General features: G+C 37.5%; 2 protein-coding genes across 3 annotated transcripts in view; one reads left to right on the forward strand and one right to left on the reverse strand.

Annotated features, from left to right (window-relative positions):
- LOC100747736 (aryl hydrocarbon receptor protein 1) overlaps positions 1-1,275 on the forward strand; it is a 160,195-nt gene extending 158,920 nt beyond the window's left edge. Inside the window, exons 10-11 of the mRNA XM_033322834.1 lie at positions 1-75; positions 1,039-1,275. The exon at positions 1-75 is cut by the window's left edge and continues 13 nt beyond it. Coding sequence (XP_033178725.1) covers positions 1-75; positions 1,039-1,275 — 312 coding nt within the window. The remainder of the gene's footprint in view (positions 76-1,038) is intronic.
- A 4,445-nt stretch (positions 1,276-5,720) lies between these two features.
- Positions 5,721-12,177, reverse strand: LOC100746899 (arginine/serine-rich protein PNISR). 2 transcript variants are annotated; one of them, XM_003492310.4, is made up of 11 exons: positions 11,626-12,177; positions 11,331-11,519; positions 10,771-11,027; positions 10,274-10,445; positions 9,840-10,021; positions 9,502-9,732; positions 9,325-9,427; positions 8,282-8,353; positions 7,917-8,011; positions 7,679-7,835; positions 5,721-7,604 (listed from the first exon to the last, which is right to left on the reverse strand). In XM_003492310.4, the coding sequence occupies exons 1-11, from the start codon at positions 11,711-11,713 to the stop codon at positions 6,823-6,825; spliced, it is 2,328 nt and encodes a 775-aa protein (XP_003492358.1). In that variant the 5' UTR covers positions 11,714-12,177; the 3' UTR covers positions 5,721-6,822. The 2 variants fall into 2 exon arrangements, with proteins under 2 accessions (XP_003492358.1, XP_012245418.1); XM_012389995.3 differs by lacking the exon at positions 8,282-8,353.
- Positions 12,178-14,631: the final 2,454 nt, after the last annotated feature.

Genomic DNA, 14,631 nt, shown 5'->3' on the forward strand with positions numbered 1-14,631 from the left:
GCGGCCGCAGCAGCCAGCACTATCGGATACGCGCACTCGCATCCAGGCCATGGCCACGGGGAAGCGGGCTCCGAGGTATGGCAAGGAGTGCAACACCACCATCACTACCAGTACTATCCCTACCACCATCACCACCCCGCACCACCAAGGCACGCGCCCCAGTGAGTGTCACTGCTGCCTCACCGATTTTAAAGTATACTAGATGAAAGGGATACAGTGAGGTCGCAATATCGGTCAGCGATTAAAATTTACAACTTTCGACAAAGGCGTTAAATACGGTCTAACCGCAGGTAGGGTCGTACCAATTTCACACGCAAGTACGCACTTGCCTCGGTATTAATTGTTGCGATCATGGAAAGTTGTAAACTTTAACCACTGTCCGATTTTACGATCTCCCTATATCGCTTCTGTCTACTATAATTCTTCCGACGTGTGGAAATGATATTGAAGTATTCGAATGGCTCTCAGGTCGTAGTTAATCCCTCTAGGATAGCCGAAGTGGGGTAGATGTAGAATTTATTTTATAGAATGATTTTGTTTCGATGAACCGGGAATGTTCGATCGATTTGATTTTATTATAAGTCATCCTCGAGGGGTTAAATAAAAATAATTCCTAGATTTTGAGGAAAATTTATTTATTTGGTGTGATAGAGTAAAAATAGTCACGCGAGAAGCGATATAGCTACCTTCGATACCTTTGATATTTGACTGCTGGGCATGCACGTAACAAGTAATGCACAAAACTTCTCTCAAGCGTACCACTATAGATTTAATCATACTCTGCATGTCCACGTTAATTCATTTCTCGGAACGTTTATTTCGAACTCGAACATTTGTTTTCCGTATAATTTGATTTTACTCACTGCACTTAGGAGAAAAAAATTACGCTCACGTCTAAATCGTTGAGAATTAAAAGGAAAGTTTTATCAAATGAATTTATGAAGAACTATTGAGTTAACGAAGTATATAATAAGAACAGAGATAAATGAGGGCGCGAAAAGGGTTGCAAATAACGGGGAAACATACTTTCGGTTGCAGCACACCCCCGTCAGCTGTGGGAACGGGGACGGGAATCGGCATGGGCATCGGCCCGGACAGCAACACCAGCAACAGCAACGTCTTGTACCACCCACCGCACCACCACCCTCAGCACCAACACGCGGTGGCATCATCAGCGGCGGGAATGGGCCCAACTGTCCCTCAGATTCCAAACCGGACGCCGGGAGTCCTCTGTTGTCCATCTCTGAGGTGACTAACACCCTGCTCAACCAATAGTCTCTTCGTGACCTCAGCATCGCTCCGTTTCAGTGATGAAGGTAATTTCAGGGTCAATTGACGAAGGTAATTTCAAGTTGATCAAGGCGATCAAGTTGTGTGATAATTATCAAACTGATCAATATCAGATTTTGATTTACTTCTACGAATCGGAATATAAAGAACTCGCGAATGTTGACAGGGTTAGAGAAGAAAAGAAGAAAAGTTAAAGATGCCATATTTTCAACATCTCGATATTTTGTCTATTCTTATACATCATACGTATTCTATATATTTCTATATATCTCTATAAAACATACACAAACGTTTAGAGTATAGTAATTATTACATTTCATAATATTTAATCTGATGATTCTATGTAAAAATGTTTCTCAAATGCCATCGTCTCGACTGTTCGCAGGTATCTCCCAGGAGATAGTTTCACCGAGGCGAATCGCAAAACGCGTGACTGTACCATACAGATAATACCGGTTGAAGTTGTTAAGAGTGTTGCCGTATAATGCTGTAACATAACACACTTATTTACAGTTAATGCCCGACGTTGCTACGACGTATGTGCATGTACGCCTGATTACGTTCGTTCGACCGTATTGTTAAGTTTTCGCGAGAGTTCTCCGGGGGTCGTGCAGAGTTTCGAGTCTCCCGCTCGTGGAATTGTGAAACCACGTGAAAGGGTATGATTACGGAGATCCTCGTTGGCTGTATTCGGCTGAAAATCGACGTTTACTACTCGCGAAGCGAGTTTGCACGATAGGAAAAGATAGCAATTTTCTTGCGAGCCGAAAGATTGTAATTTAAAGATACGTTTGTAATTAACATATCGACAATGTTCGAATTTGTAATCAATTCACTTGGAGTGTGGCTAACGTGCCCCTTTGATTCCAATGGCAACAATATTTGTAAGTTTCTTCTATTCCTTGTAATTATTAAAAATAAGCGTGACACGCAGAGGATCTCTGCCTTCCATGAAAATCTTCTCAGGCGAATATTTGAATGGTTCTTGCTAAAGGGACGCGATAACCACACTTCCACCCTTCATCCTTCGAACAGGAAAAAGAGCAATATAGAATTCCGTCGAGGAGCACAAAATTAATTGCCTCGATCGAGCTATGAGAAACGCAACACATACGGAGTTTAGTTTTAAATTAGGCCTGCGTATATTGTGTGATCGTTCTGTACGTACTATCGTTGTTTTATTCTTTCTTTCTTTGTTGATCCTTCGCGACATCGGGTATCAGATTTTATCGGTATTGGATCGCGAAGTACTCTCGTAAGGGGCTAATCGTGTCATTGCGTTTTTGTGCGTGTAATCATTTTTTAATGGAGTACACACGATTCTGTGATATGTGTTAGGTAACTTAAAGTGCGGTATTCTTCTAAAAGATATTTAAGATTCGTGCACGCGTAACTGAAAACGAGGAAAAAATTGAAGGGAATCAGACAAACGTTCAATGTTTGCCGCACTTATACGAGGAATCGAATTACAATAGCATCGCGAAACATTCCATCTCATATTCCAAATCCTATTATGGATGGACCAAAGTATATAATACGTATTATCGGTGGCAATAAATTAGCTACAAACATCCCCCTCTACATTTATACATTATCATTTTATCATATCGTTAGTTTATTTAAAGCAAAAATACAACTCGAAGTAATTCGATTCCTGGATCACACTGTTTGCGTTTTCCTATTAAAGAATGTCAAGATGTGGTTGCGTATTCCATTGAACGGGCCAAGACCAAAATTAAGGGAAGAAAAGGGGGAAACTCTCGATTCGGCTGAACAACCTCAGTCTTGCCAATGTTTTGTTAATAAGTTTGTAATTTTTGTACTTAATTAATTTATACGGCTATTTATGTACACGCGCGTAAATCGACGTCTAGAGAAGCTAGGCGAGCCTTCCATAATTTTAGACGTATACTCTCATTTCGCGAACGTAATGTCCATGCTCGGGAAACGAGAAGACTGCGTGAAATTAAAGGAAAGGAACGGAGATGAAATTATTGGGGGAAGGGTGCCGGAAGTCTCGATCGACTTCCCGTGGCATCGAACTGTCCGCGTTTCGAAGAGGAGACCAGAATGAATTTCTCAATGCTTCGAATCTCCAGGCCGAAATAAGAGGTAGAAAAGAGAAAAACGTGATTTTATTTTGCGCATACATATCAGAAAGAAAAGGAAGGCGAAGGGAGCGTGTTACAATCCTTCTCTTTCTATTGCAATCTTGATATATATATATATATATACAAAGAGATATATATGTATACATAAAGATATATATATTGTATTATTTGCTAGTAGGAACAACGTTTAAATTTTACGGATAGCTTAACGATTTTTACGGCTACCGACGAAATCCTCTTTTTTCCTTCCGATCCATGCATCCTTTTGAAACTTACAAACTACGATTATTCTGTAACTTTACCCTACTTCATATCGTTGTAGTGTTATACAATATACGAAACTATTTTGCTATGATTCTTTGTAAACATCCAATCCGCTGATCGGCTTTGCGACATAAGGCGAATCTGGCGACGCTCGTAGACTTGTTACTGACGTCGTTCTTGAAACAGTAGATCATTTACAATTTTTAAAATCCATTGGCAACGAAGAAAAGAGGATACGAATGTACCAAAATGTCTTTGCGGACAAATGATGAAAGAAACATCGACAATAAAAAAACTACTGGACATATCAATTTCTATATATCTTTCTCTCGTGGTTTCAAACGAAAAATCACAAAACGGGTATAAACAGAATTTCATTGGGAAAAGAATGAAAGACGTCAGTAACGAGTCTCGAGAACCCATACTGTAAATTCACATCTTCGATCGTAACAGCTTGAAACTACGTTTCTTTGCAATATCGTATGAAGATCTACTATTATAAGTAATTGAGTCTAGTCCACACATAAAGCGAATTAATTATATATCTACTATGCTTAAACTGTGACAATGTCCTCACCAGCGAAGCAACCCCTGCCGACAATCTTGCTTGGTAAACGAATTACCTCTCCACTGTACACATGTATCTATACATAAACCCGCGTTAACAATCCCGAAATCATTCGTCAATCTTCAAATCGAGGTAAAAACATTTCAGATCCAATTTTCTCAATAGTGTCAACCATCGTAAGAATATTTTTATTACAAACTCTATAGACGAATAGAAAAGATTTCTCGTATTTATATATGTTTCTCTAAAGACTGCAAACAATTTTGCGGCCAATATTTATTGTAAAATTCCAAATAACTATTAAATAATGTTCTTACGATTTGAGGGTTGACGCCTGGCCGTCCCCTTCTTATTTGATCACAGTGGTGAGAATATTCTGACAGTTTAAGCATACATGTATATTTACTGTATATTTAAATTAAGGTATCTTCTAACGAATATAGATAAGTTTTAGTCGATATAGACGATTCTCCCCATAGTTATCCACATAGATCAAAATACGTACCTTATTTTATAGTGACCGGTATCTGCAGACAACATGCAATTCAGTCGTGGCCCTATCGAGTTGGATGACACAAGTGGAAAATTTTTTTTATCATCGCGCGTTCTCTATTTTAGATCGAATATAAAGAGCGTTCGATGGCGATCAATAAAACAACATATCACCGAGTGCCTATTTCGATCGAGAGGACTATCAGATCAGTGAGACCAATCTCTGTTGATTTCTTACGATGTAAAAAATAAATAAGAGGATACTATACTATTACGGATATCGAGAAGAATTGAATAAATGTAAGATAGATACGAACTTGATAGTTGATCCCCTCTTTTTCAAAAATCTCTACATACTAAAAGTAATAAATATTATTACTCGATAAAGAGAAAAATCCTTATACAACAAGATATCGTTACATATCAATTTTTAAGAAATACTGATACTCTGAAATTTATCAAGATATCTCGATTAAACGAACGTTGCTCAATGAAAAAGACAAAATTTACACTTTGCAGATACCTGTATCTCACTATTTGTAAAATTAACTCGACTATCCTTGGGCTTAAGCGGATGAGAAAAATGAGAAAAAAGAAAAAGATAAAAGATAAACGAGAAGCCCTCGCCCTCGTCCTCTGGCTAAGAAAACGTGTTGCATCCTGTTCTGCAGATGTTCTTTTATATATCCGAATGTATCAAAGTGAACACGATAATCATGCCAAACCAAACTTTGACTCTCCTCAATCACTCCATCTAATTTATCTCCGATATATTCTATAGAACCTAATTACTTATTAACACTAAACTACTAAATGCTAAGCTCTACGAAATGAAATTTTAAAACTGTATCAAATGTTTATATGAAATAAATTATAATAATGCAATAGAACGGACGTTCTATATTCTCTCATCTACACTACAGTGGAAGAAAGACCAAAAGTAATAAAGAGAACTGAAACTCTGATTGTAGGTGAAAATATTTTACTCCATCATGTTTTAGGTATACTTCATCATTTTCTTTCTTTTCTTTTCTTTTTATTTATTTCAATTAAAAATGACTCGTTACACTTATCATAGCAATATGTATGTAAGGCCCATACTTACAATACACTAAAACGTAATGTATGTCGAATGTGTGTTAATACATGTAATCGATCCAACAGACAAATCTGCGTATATCTGCGATACGTATTAATAACGCGCCACGTTCATTCGAGTTTTAACAGTTCATTCTATCACTGACATATGTCTTGGCGAATATCATTCAATACATAAAAGACAGACTCTCGAATTTCCAAGAGAACAACAAAAAAACAAAGAATCGTAGATTTCTAAATGTACCGATTCTCAAATGTAGCGACTAAAATTCATTTGTACCTGATTAGTTTCGTTTTACTGGTGTTAGCAATATGACGCAATTAAGCTTGTATGAGAGAAGTAATAGTGATTCATTATTTATTTGTGAAACATACTCAACGTCCGATATAGTTGAGACGAAAGTTCGTGCTATTCTATGCGATTGATTCGAAATGCAGGCTAATATTTGTTTGTATAAAATGGATACATCGTTACAAAATAATAGTATCGGAATTGTGAACGAAACAAGTTCGCTGGCGTAGGTACATGTGTCTGATTATATTCCGTGGAAATAAGTTCTTTAGAAATATATTCTATGAAAAAAATAAAGATTAATTCGTTTTTATGCAGAAGTAACGCTACAGTTAGAAGACTGATAGATCGAAACAATTACAAACTTTTCGGATACTACTATACTCATATGCACTATACAGTTAGAGATAATATGTTATTCGAATGAACCTAATAAAATTGGGAAGAAGTGACCTAATCGATATCCGACATCACTAGTAGCGCGCGCATGTAGGAAATTTCAAATGGACAATCACAATGAAAATCTTTACTTTCGATAATATTTGTGTTATCTATGGACCACGAAAGGTATGTCTTTCTTTTTCTTTTCATTATTATTATTTCCTTTCTGATTTGTTTCATTCCTCCTTTTAATTTCGTACGAATATCTCAAAAAGTTACTTAATTATGAATATGTATATACAACCTTGGCTAGAAGTTGGTCAGGTTCAATTCCTGTACCGATGAGACGACGACTTCTTACCGTCCCGATGATTCGACTGCCTTGATCTCGATCGTGATTTTCTATGATCCCTAGATCTAGATCGTGTCCTTCTCTTGCTCCTGGAAACGTAAGATTGCGAGCGTTTTCGTTCCTTGGAACGCGTTCGAGATCTGTCTCTAGCCCTGGATCGTGATTTTGATCTCTTCTTATCCCTGGTACGAGATTTACTGCGTCTCGTAGAATAGGACCGACTTCTTCTTCTACCTCTCGAATGAGAACGTGATTTCCTTTTTCCCCTGGAACGTGATCGCGACCATTTCCTGGTGGCCGAGCTGGATCTAGATCTACGACAGCTTCTCGAGCGAGATCTACGCCGTTTACGATTTCTCGATCTCGATCTGTGCTTCTTGCTGGACCTATAATTGCTCGAAGACCTTGAACGATATTCTTTACGAGACTTTATCGATCTAGACCTGGACTTGCGTTTGTGGCCACGCTCGGAAGAACGAGATCGAGACTTTCTGCCTCTCGATTTACTTCTACTTTTTGATTTCCTTTTTCGGTATTCACGATCACGAACTTTGCTCGATCTTTTCTTCTTCAACGAGTTACGACTCGAGTCAGAGCTCGTAGACTCTGAACTGCTAGATTCGGAATCGGCTGACCCTGATGGAGTATTGGTCTTTGCCATATCAGGCGGCACTATTTGTTGCTGTGGACTTTGTCCGCCGCTCGACAAAGTTTCAGACGCTTCTCTTTGATTATTTATCGTTTCTTTTTCATCAACTAAAGTAGTGATGTTACGAAGTTACGCTTAATGATGTAATGACGACTTAGTTTTATTATATTTCGAAACATACCTGAATCTTTGCAGCTTGTATTACCAGTATGATTTTCCTGTTGTTTATTATACTGCTCCTCGTAACGTTGCTCTTCTCTCTCATCCTCCTCCGCCAGACGCGCCTCGATTTCCTCCTCCGTCTTTTTGAACGCTTGTTGCCGCCGTTTCACCGTTTCCTGTAACAATAACGAATAACAGCTTTCATACTTCCTTCCATCTTTAAACTTCCATCTACTGTAATGAACAAAACCACTTACTATAAGCTCGTCGTCGCTATCATTGTTTTGAGCCTGGACGTGTTCGTTCTGCTCCTCCTCAGACTCGCTGTTGCTGTCGCCATAGATGCCCAGACCTATACGAAACAAAATGTTTATTATCCTTGTTCGTCATATTATTGTGCGTTCTTGTCAAAATAAAGACATACTCTCGACCACTAAATATGCTGCCGCTACGATCGAAAAATGTCCTGAAAGACATCTTCGTTTCACGAGAACTTATAAGCGAGCATGGCTACAGAGAGAGTGGTACAATGCACGAACGCATTTTTTATAAATGACTTCGTGTACACGACCGGTTCCTAGGATGACCGTGCGTTGAAGATTGTAAAGGCGTAGCGACTTACCAAGCTTACGAGTGATCTGAGCAAGAGGGGCCATGTTGTTGAGGGATGCGACGGGGGTCTCTCCTGCAGGGACTTACAATACACACGCATTTAGTACCAATGGCTAAGTGCTATCATCAGGATACCCCCCAAAATTAAATGGTACTGATCACCGATATCACAAGGAGAGTCGATCCTGCCTTCAATCCTCATATACCTTAAGAAATCTTTAATAGCAATCCGTTTAGATATAAGAAACTGAAACTGCTTCATTAGAATGAACATTAGTAGAAGAACATATCAACAATCAGTTTACGTGCAGAGCCATAAGGTAGAGCAAGATGTCAATAAAAAGAGATACGGATAAAGCCGTATAAAAAATATTACACTATATATTGATAGCTAAGATATAAAAAGCAAATAAAAGATAAATAGATCCCCAAAAAACGGGAAAGTAAAATTAATTATATGTAACTCTTTTATACTCTTAGTAATAAACGCGTCTTCGAACGAGATCTAATTGATCAAAAAGTAGAATGAAAATTTGTTAAAATAATATTTGCCCTTTATACGCGTTTCTTTTTCGCATATAGTAATTATATACCGAATCAAATCATATAATTTTTCACCACTTCTCTTTTTTCTCGAACAATTTATTCTTTAAATTTAATACAGTCTTTTCAATAAATAATAAAAAACGATTCGATAATAAACAATTATCGAACTAATTCTATCGAAATTGAGAATTCAGTTAATAAAAATTGGGTAACGTAGTATTTTATAATGCTATTTAAAGAAAAAAAAATAGAAGTATCACTCATGGTACGTGTATACAAAATCCTGGAAAAAATAAAGTAGGATATCCTGAAATCATCGAATAATTAACTCTATGAATTGAACAATCTCTGTTTAATGTTTAAAAGCTTATATTACACAAATGGGCAAATAAAATTCACCGCAACACTGCACGAGACTCATATGAATCAGATTCTGTGCACTGGTGAGCGAAAGTATGAAATACGAGTATATCAATTTGTTAGTTGTATCGTGTGTATCTGGGGTACCTTTGGCACGTGTGCGGCTCCAAACCTCTCTGCATATAGAACCGATTTCTTCGTTCGTTACCTCCAGAAGAATTTCCGTCAGCGATCTCCGTACCTTTAACATCTATACCGAACGAAATATATAATATATCGAACTAAACTGCAATTATCAATGAATTTGATCGAGACAATATTCACCACATCCTGTAGTATCTCCTCTCTCGTTCGTTTCGGAGTGGTTATAGTCGCGCTAGACGTGGTTGGGCTTCTATCTGTATGCGTATGCGCATCTGGAGAGTCTGCATCTCGAAATCGTGATTTCCGTGGGCGAAGAAGTATGTCTGGGGTACGTTCGAAATTCTTTTCAGTCACCTGTTGATTACGTACTCCCTCGTCTTCTTGTTCCGTTTCCTTTTCGGAATCAGAATCCTATATTTCAAATGAGCAACGAGAAATTACAAAATAACAAATATTTCTTGAGGATATTCAGCTTTATTTGCGAGGCACATAATTAATGCATTTATTGGGACACGTACAAATTTACTTTTAGAAGGATTCAGTACAGCCCTAGCTTCGTCCTCGGCTTGCTTTCGGGCTTCTAATTCTTGTTTCCTTAGTATCTCTTGCCTTTCTCTCTCAACAGCTTTCTGTTTCTCTTTTTCCATTTTTTCTAAACCTTCCCTAATCCATGCTGGCAATTGTCTACGTTTTGCCGCGTCTATAGTAAAAATATCTCCATCGTTTTACCACGGTACCGCACACAATGTTATCACAAGTGTTATTTCATGACAACACATGAAAATTTATTAACACAACTAATTAGCTAAGGTATTGTGATCACGTTAATACTGCACTTTGTTGCGTATCTTTGTAATTAATGACAATTATAATATTATTATATTAAAATATCCTTCAAATTATTAATATCTTTTACCATACACATTCCAACAACTACATTTTTTAAACTTGCCTATGGTTGTTGTTGTATCCTCCTCAGGTGTTTTTTCCCTATCTTCACGACACCTTACTGTATCCATGGGCCTCATATGTGATCCTCTATTTGCATGTCTGACACCTTTCATGAAAGGAGGTGGCTGAGGAGGTATCGTAGTAGGTGGCTCTCCAGACCAATAACTATTTACCTAAATATAAAATACTTATTATCTGTAACTTCAGATCTAGTCTATTTTCCACTACAGAATATGTATCATTGATAATTAAATAAACTTCCTTATCACACAATACTTGAAATCATATCAGTTGGGAAAAGTAAACAGATGTCAAACTGAGAACATAATTCAAACTACAATATATCAAGTAGTATTTTCTCTTTTCAACTTTACAATACAAGTGTTTAAAAAGGTAATAATACAATTTCATACATAGTTCTGTATTGCTAGGCTTAAATAAGGATGGGAGTGTGGGAATCTTTGGAGTCCTATATTATATTAGAAGTACAATTTTAACCTGACTATAAGGTTGTGTTGGAGGTACTGAATTATAAGAATACAACGATGGTGTTGCTGGTGGTGGCACACTAAATTCTGATGTTGTAGATATAGTTGGAGCAGGTGGAATAACAGGCACTGTTGGAATTCCCATAGGTTTTCCATCAGACCCTATAGAAACACCGGGGGGAGGTACACCAGTCCATTCCCAAGTACCTGCACCAGAACCTGAGGTATTCCAATGGCCCCATTGAGTCCACTGATTCCAAGCTTCAGCTGACATGAAACAATTATATAAACAATATATATTATAAAGAAACATCGCAAATAACTTAGGATATCATTTAACAAATGTAGTGGTTGTAAATAAACTATGGGACCAAAATTATTCGTACAAAATAGTTTTTATAGTAAATTAACATCTTTTATAACAATAGTTTTTCTAATAACAATTAAACTATTTTAAGATACAATCAATTATGAATTGGTAACCATTTTTAACGCATTAGATACAATTGTACTATATATGAAAACCTAAAATTGTATAAAAAAGTCTATTAGTCCAATTCTTATTATTACCCGATCCACTAATTGTTGGTGCAGGTGGTGCTGGCGGTACATCATCTTCTTTCGTATCCATATCCATTGGAGCTTCTCCGCTACCATCAGTACCAGGGCATATAGGATTAATAGTAGGCGGAGGTGGTGCTGGTGGCACTACAGTCTCTTTCATTTTGATCCATTGCTGAGCTAATGCTGCCCAATCAACTGAATGGCGATGAAGAGTTTTGCATGACAATTAAATGATGTAGAATCATGGCAAGAAATGAATCATATATATACTGGATACTGAAATACTTCTTATGCCATTTACCTTGATCGTTACTCATATTTTGGTAAGCGGAAGGATTTAATGCCCATTGGGTTGGGTAATCCTTTCCCTCAAACATATCTCCACTCATTTCTTTTATCTACTAATGCCCCCCGGAGGAAAACAACAACTACGAATCAACGCACTTTAACCTTGTAAGTGTATAGCGCAAGCATTGGTTAGCAATAAGAAATTAAAAGACTACTGAGTACAATAAATTGGCTACATGATAGGAAAACGCTGAATTCCGTTACTTTTTATCACTTTCACTGCACCGATCAATGTTTTAATACACTTCGAGGCGCCCTATTGCAATATATGTTACTATATCTAATATACACGACGATTACATACACGATTCGCGAAAGTTTATCGCGCTCGAAGCAGCGATCTGAAACATAGGTTAGCCTAACCAATTCGGGTTAAACCAATACAATTTTACATTTTCTACGTACTTTTTTGCACCTAATGTCTTAGAAAACTTCCAAACTACACTACCGGAAAGTATTACATCTCCACTAACGGTGGCCGCGAGGTGTCACAACTTACCTAAAGGTTAGTTTCCATTAACGAAAGCGAATGTGGCGCCACCAGTAAAATTATCGCCACATGAAAACAGGAGCAACAGAATATACTAGTACGTGAACGATCATCGCTGTTCCGTGAAATCTTCTAACTCATTTATCAATAATTCAGGTAATTATAATTTTTTACAATTTATATAACATTATTTCATCGTACAAGTCATTCGGGAACTTATAACCTACCATATCTGTATTTGACGATCAAACGCAATAGCTTCACATATAAGAACATGAAAATTGTTCAAATGTTATTGCGCTCTTTGCACTTTGCGCCAAAACCTTCCGCCATTGTATTTTCTTATCTTCCGACAATTCAAACGTTATCCCACGGAATTTGAAGCGATTTTACAATATCCAGTGTTGAAATACTGATTATGTTTTTAGTGGAATGTGAAGACATGCTATAATTCGATACATTCATCTCAAATTGAAGAGCAAAACAAGAAAGAAATAACAATCGTTCTATTTCCAGACTTCACAAAAAAGACAAATAAGCAAGTTTTATTGCTTTTGTTATTAATAGTTAAATTATCTTTTATGGTACGTATAGAGAAATACCTGTTGTAAATTTTGTCCGCCTTTTGTTCTAAGTTTCGTTAATTGTGTTTCTCCAATCTCCCTATAAATATATCGCTTAATTATTCAAACGAATGTGACGAATTAAAATGGCGAAAGTCTAATTTGGGGTTCAATTGTGTTGCAGAGGGTCGCGGGGTGAATTAACGGATTCAGTTAGTGGGGATGAATGTACCACCCTGTGTCAGGTGTTGTGCCACGCGGCCGGCTAGTCTCCTCAACAACACTGTAGCTTCACGGGCATTCAGGACAATTTAGCTTTCGTGTACGCATCGAGAGTCGTAGTAAAAGCAGAACCATTAGTATAATCGTTTCTTCTTACTTTATAATTACTTAATGAAAACTATTCCATTTTAGTTACTTAAATAAACTACAGAAGAAAAAAGCAGTGTAATTTTTCTATGAGATATTTATGTTATTACTAAACCACTAATCAAACGAAATGTAGTACGTTGTTAATTATTATTTATTTTTACTACGCGATACATACAAAAAATTACATCAAATATTCTGTTATTCAGATTTCAATGATATTGAATTTCCTGAGTTTCTTTCATCATTCGAACCGAAACCGAATCAAGTGCTTCGTCGATTGGTGCACACCGGAGGAATCGCAGTTTCCAGGAGACTGGACTCTAACGATCATTGTTCTGTAAGTACTCTGCCTATACATATTGCTTACTACAATTACGTCCTTAATTAGAAAACATTCCCGACGCGTGCCAATTAATATTTTTCCACGCAATGGCATCCAGTCTGAATATCACGATTTGAATTTAACTCTATTCCGTGAAATGCAACGGATTTCTAAAGCAAGTTGTTGATTTAATAAAGATGCCGGTTGAATTGCGCCGGTTTCACATTCATGCGCTGCCATTCAGACAACTGGGCACAATGCCGCTAATTCGTGCCCTTCTCTCTTTTAATGCGTCCTCGTGCTTAAAAGTAGCGTAGAAAAATTTTCTTATCGACACCAAATCGAGCGTGCCAGATCCAAAACTGGAATTCATAGATCTCCAAACATAATCAGCCAACGTTGAAGATAGCTTTTCATATTTAATCTACGGAAGTCACGGCACACTCGAAGCATCACAAAAGAGTTTATCTATGAAAAAGATAGAGCACAACGGAATCGGTGTTGCAAAATCAGCTTGGATAGCAAGTAGAATAAATTTAGGTTAAACGTTTTATCGATTCCCGCGGACTCTCTGAAGGAACGGTGTGTTTCATTCAGTTGAATTCATCGTTGGACACCTGAACAAATCCTTAACCGGCTAAGGATGTCAAGGAAACGATGAAACTCGCCTACTAGGCAGTATGCATAATTCACTCGCCCGATTTGGCATCGTGAAGAAATACCATACGCACCGGAAATCATCGAAGAGAGATACACGTACACACCGACGAGTGAGTCGTACGTACATGAAGCCCTGAAGAAGGACGTTCGCAAATTCGACAGCCTTAGAGTGCACGTTATCGATCTGGTTACTTTCATGACCTAGGAATAGACAACTCGTATCGACATTTTCGCACGTGTGCCAAAGGATGCGTTTTAAAGTTCGCAGAACCAGCTGGATTCCTCGCACGGGTTATGTCGTGAACTTTATTACGCCTCGTAATGATGTATGCATATATCTATCACGTAGGTGGTTTGCGACTTTCTCGATACTCGTAAAAGTCTGATATTGATCATTATGACACGAATGTGCCAACACGAACTCGATAAAGCTTCAGTCGTGAACGAGAATTGTCATTGATTATTATTTTCATCTCCGGATGAAAATGTAATTTTAAGAGGCAGAGATCCTGAATTCGTACGTTATTGTCGTTTAAACAGAACGATAAAATA

Source organism: Bombus impatiens, unplaced genomic scaffold (genome assembly GCF_000188095.3).
Source record: "Bombus impatiens unplaced genomic scaffold, BIMP_2.2 scf_0672, whole genome shotgun sequence".
Classification (NCBI taxonomy): domain Eukaryota; kingdom Metazoa; phylum Arthropoda; class Insecta; order Hymenoptera; family Apidae; genus Bombus; species Bombus impatiens.

Excerpts from the sequence above, each read along its gene's own strand:
- LOC100746899 (XM_003492310.4), bottom strand. The coding sequence starts at position 11,713 with ATGAGTGGAGATATGTTTGAGGGAAAGGATTACCCAACCCAATGGGCA. Across the intron at positions 9,428-9,501 it reads AGGAGATACTACAGGATGTG|ATGTTAAAGGTACGGAGATC; the intron begins GTGAATATTGTC and ends CGTTCGGTATAG. Across the intron at positions 8,354-9,324 it reads GAGCCGCACACGTGCCAAAG|TCCCTGCAGGAGAGACCCCC; the intron begins GTACCCCAGATA and ends GTGTATTGTAAG.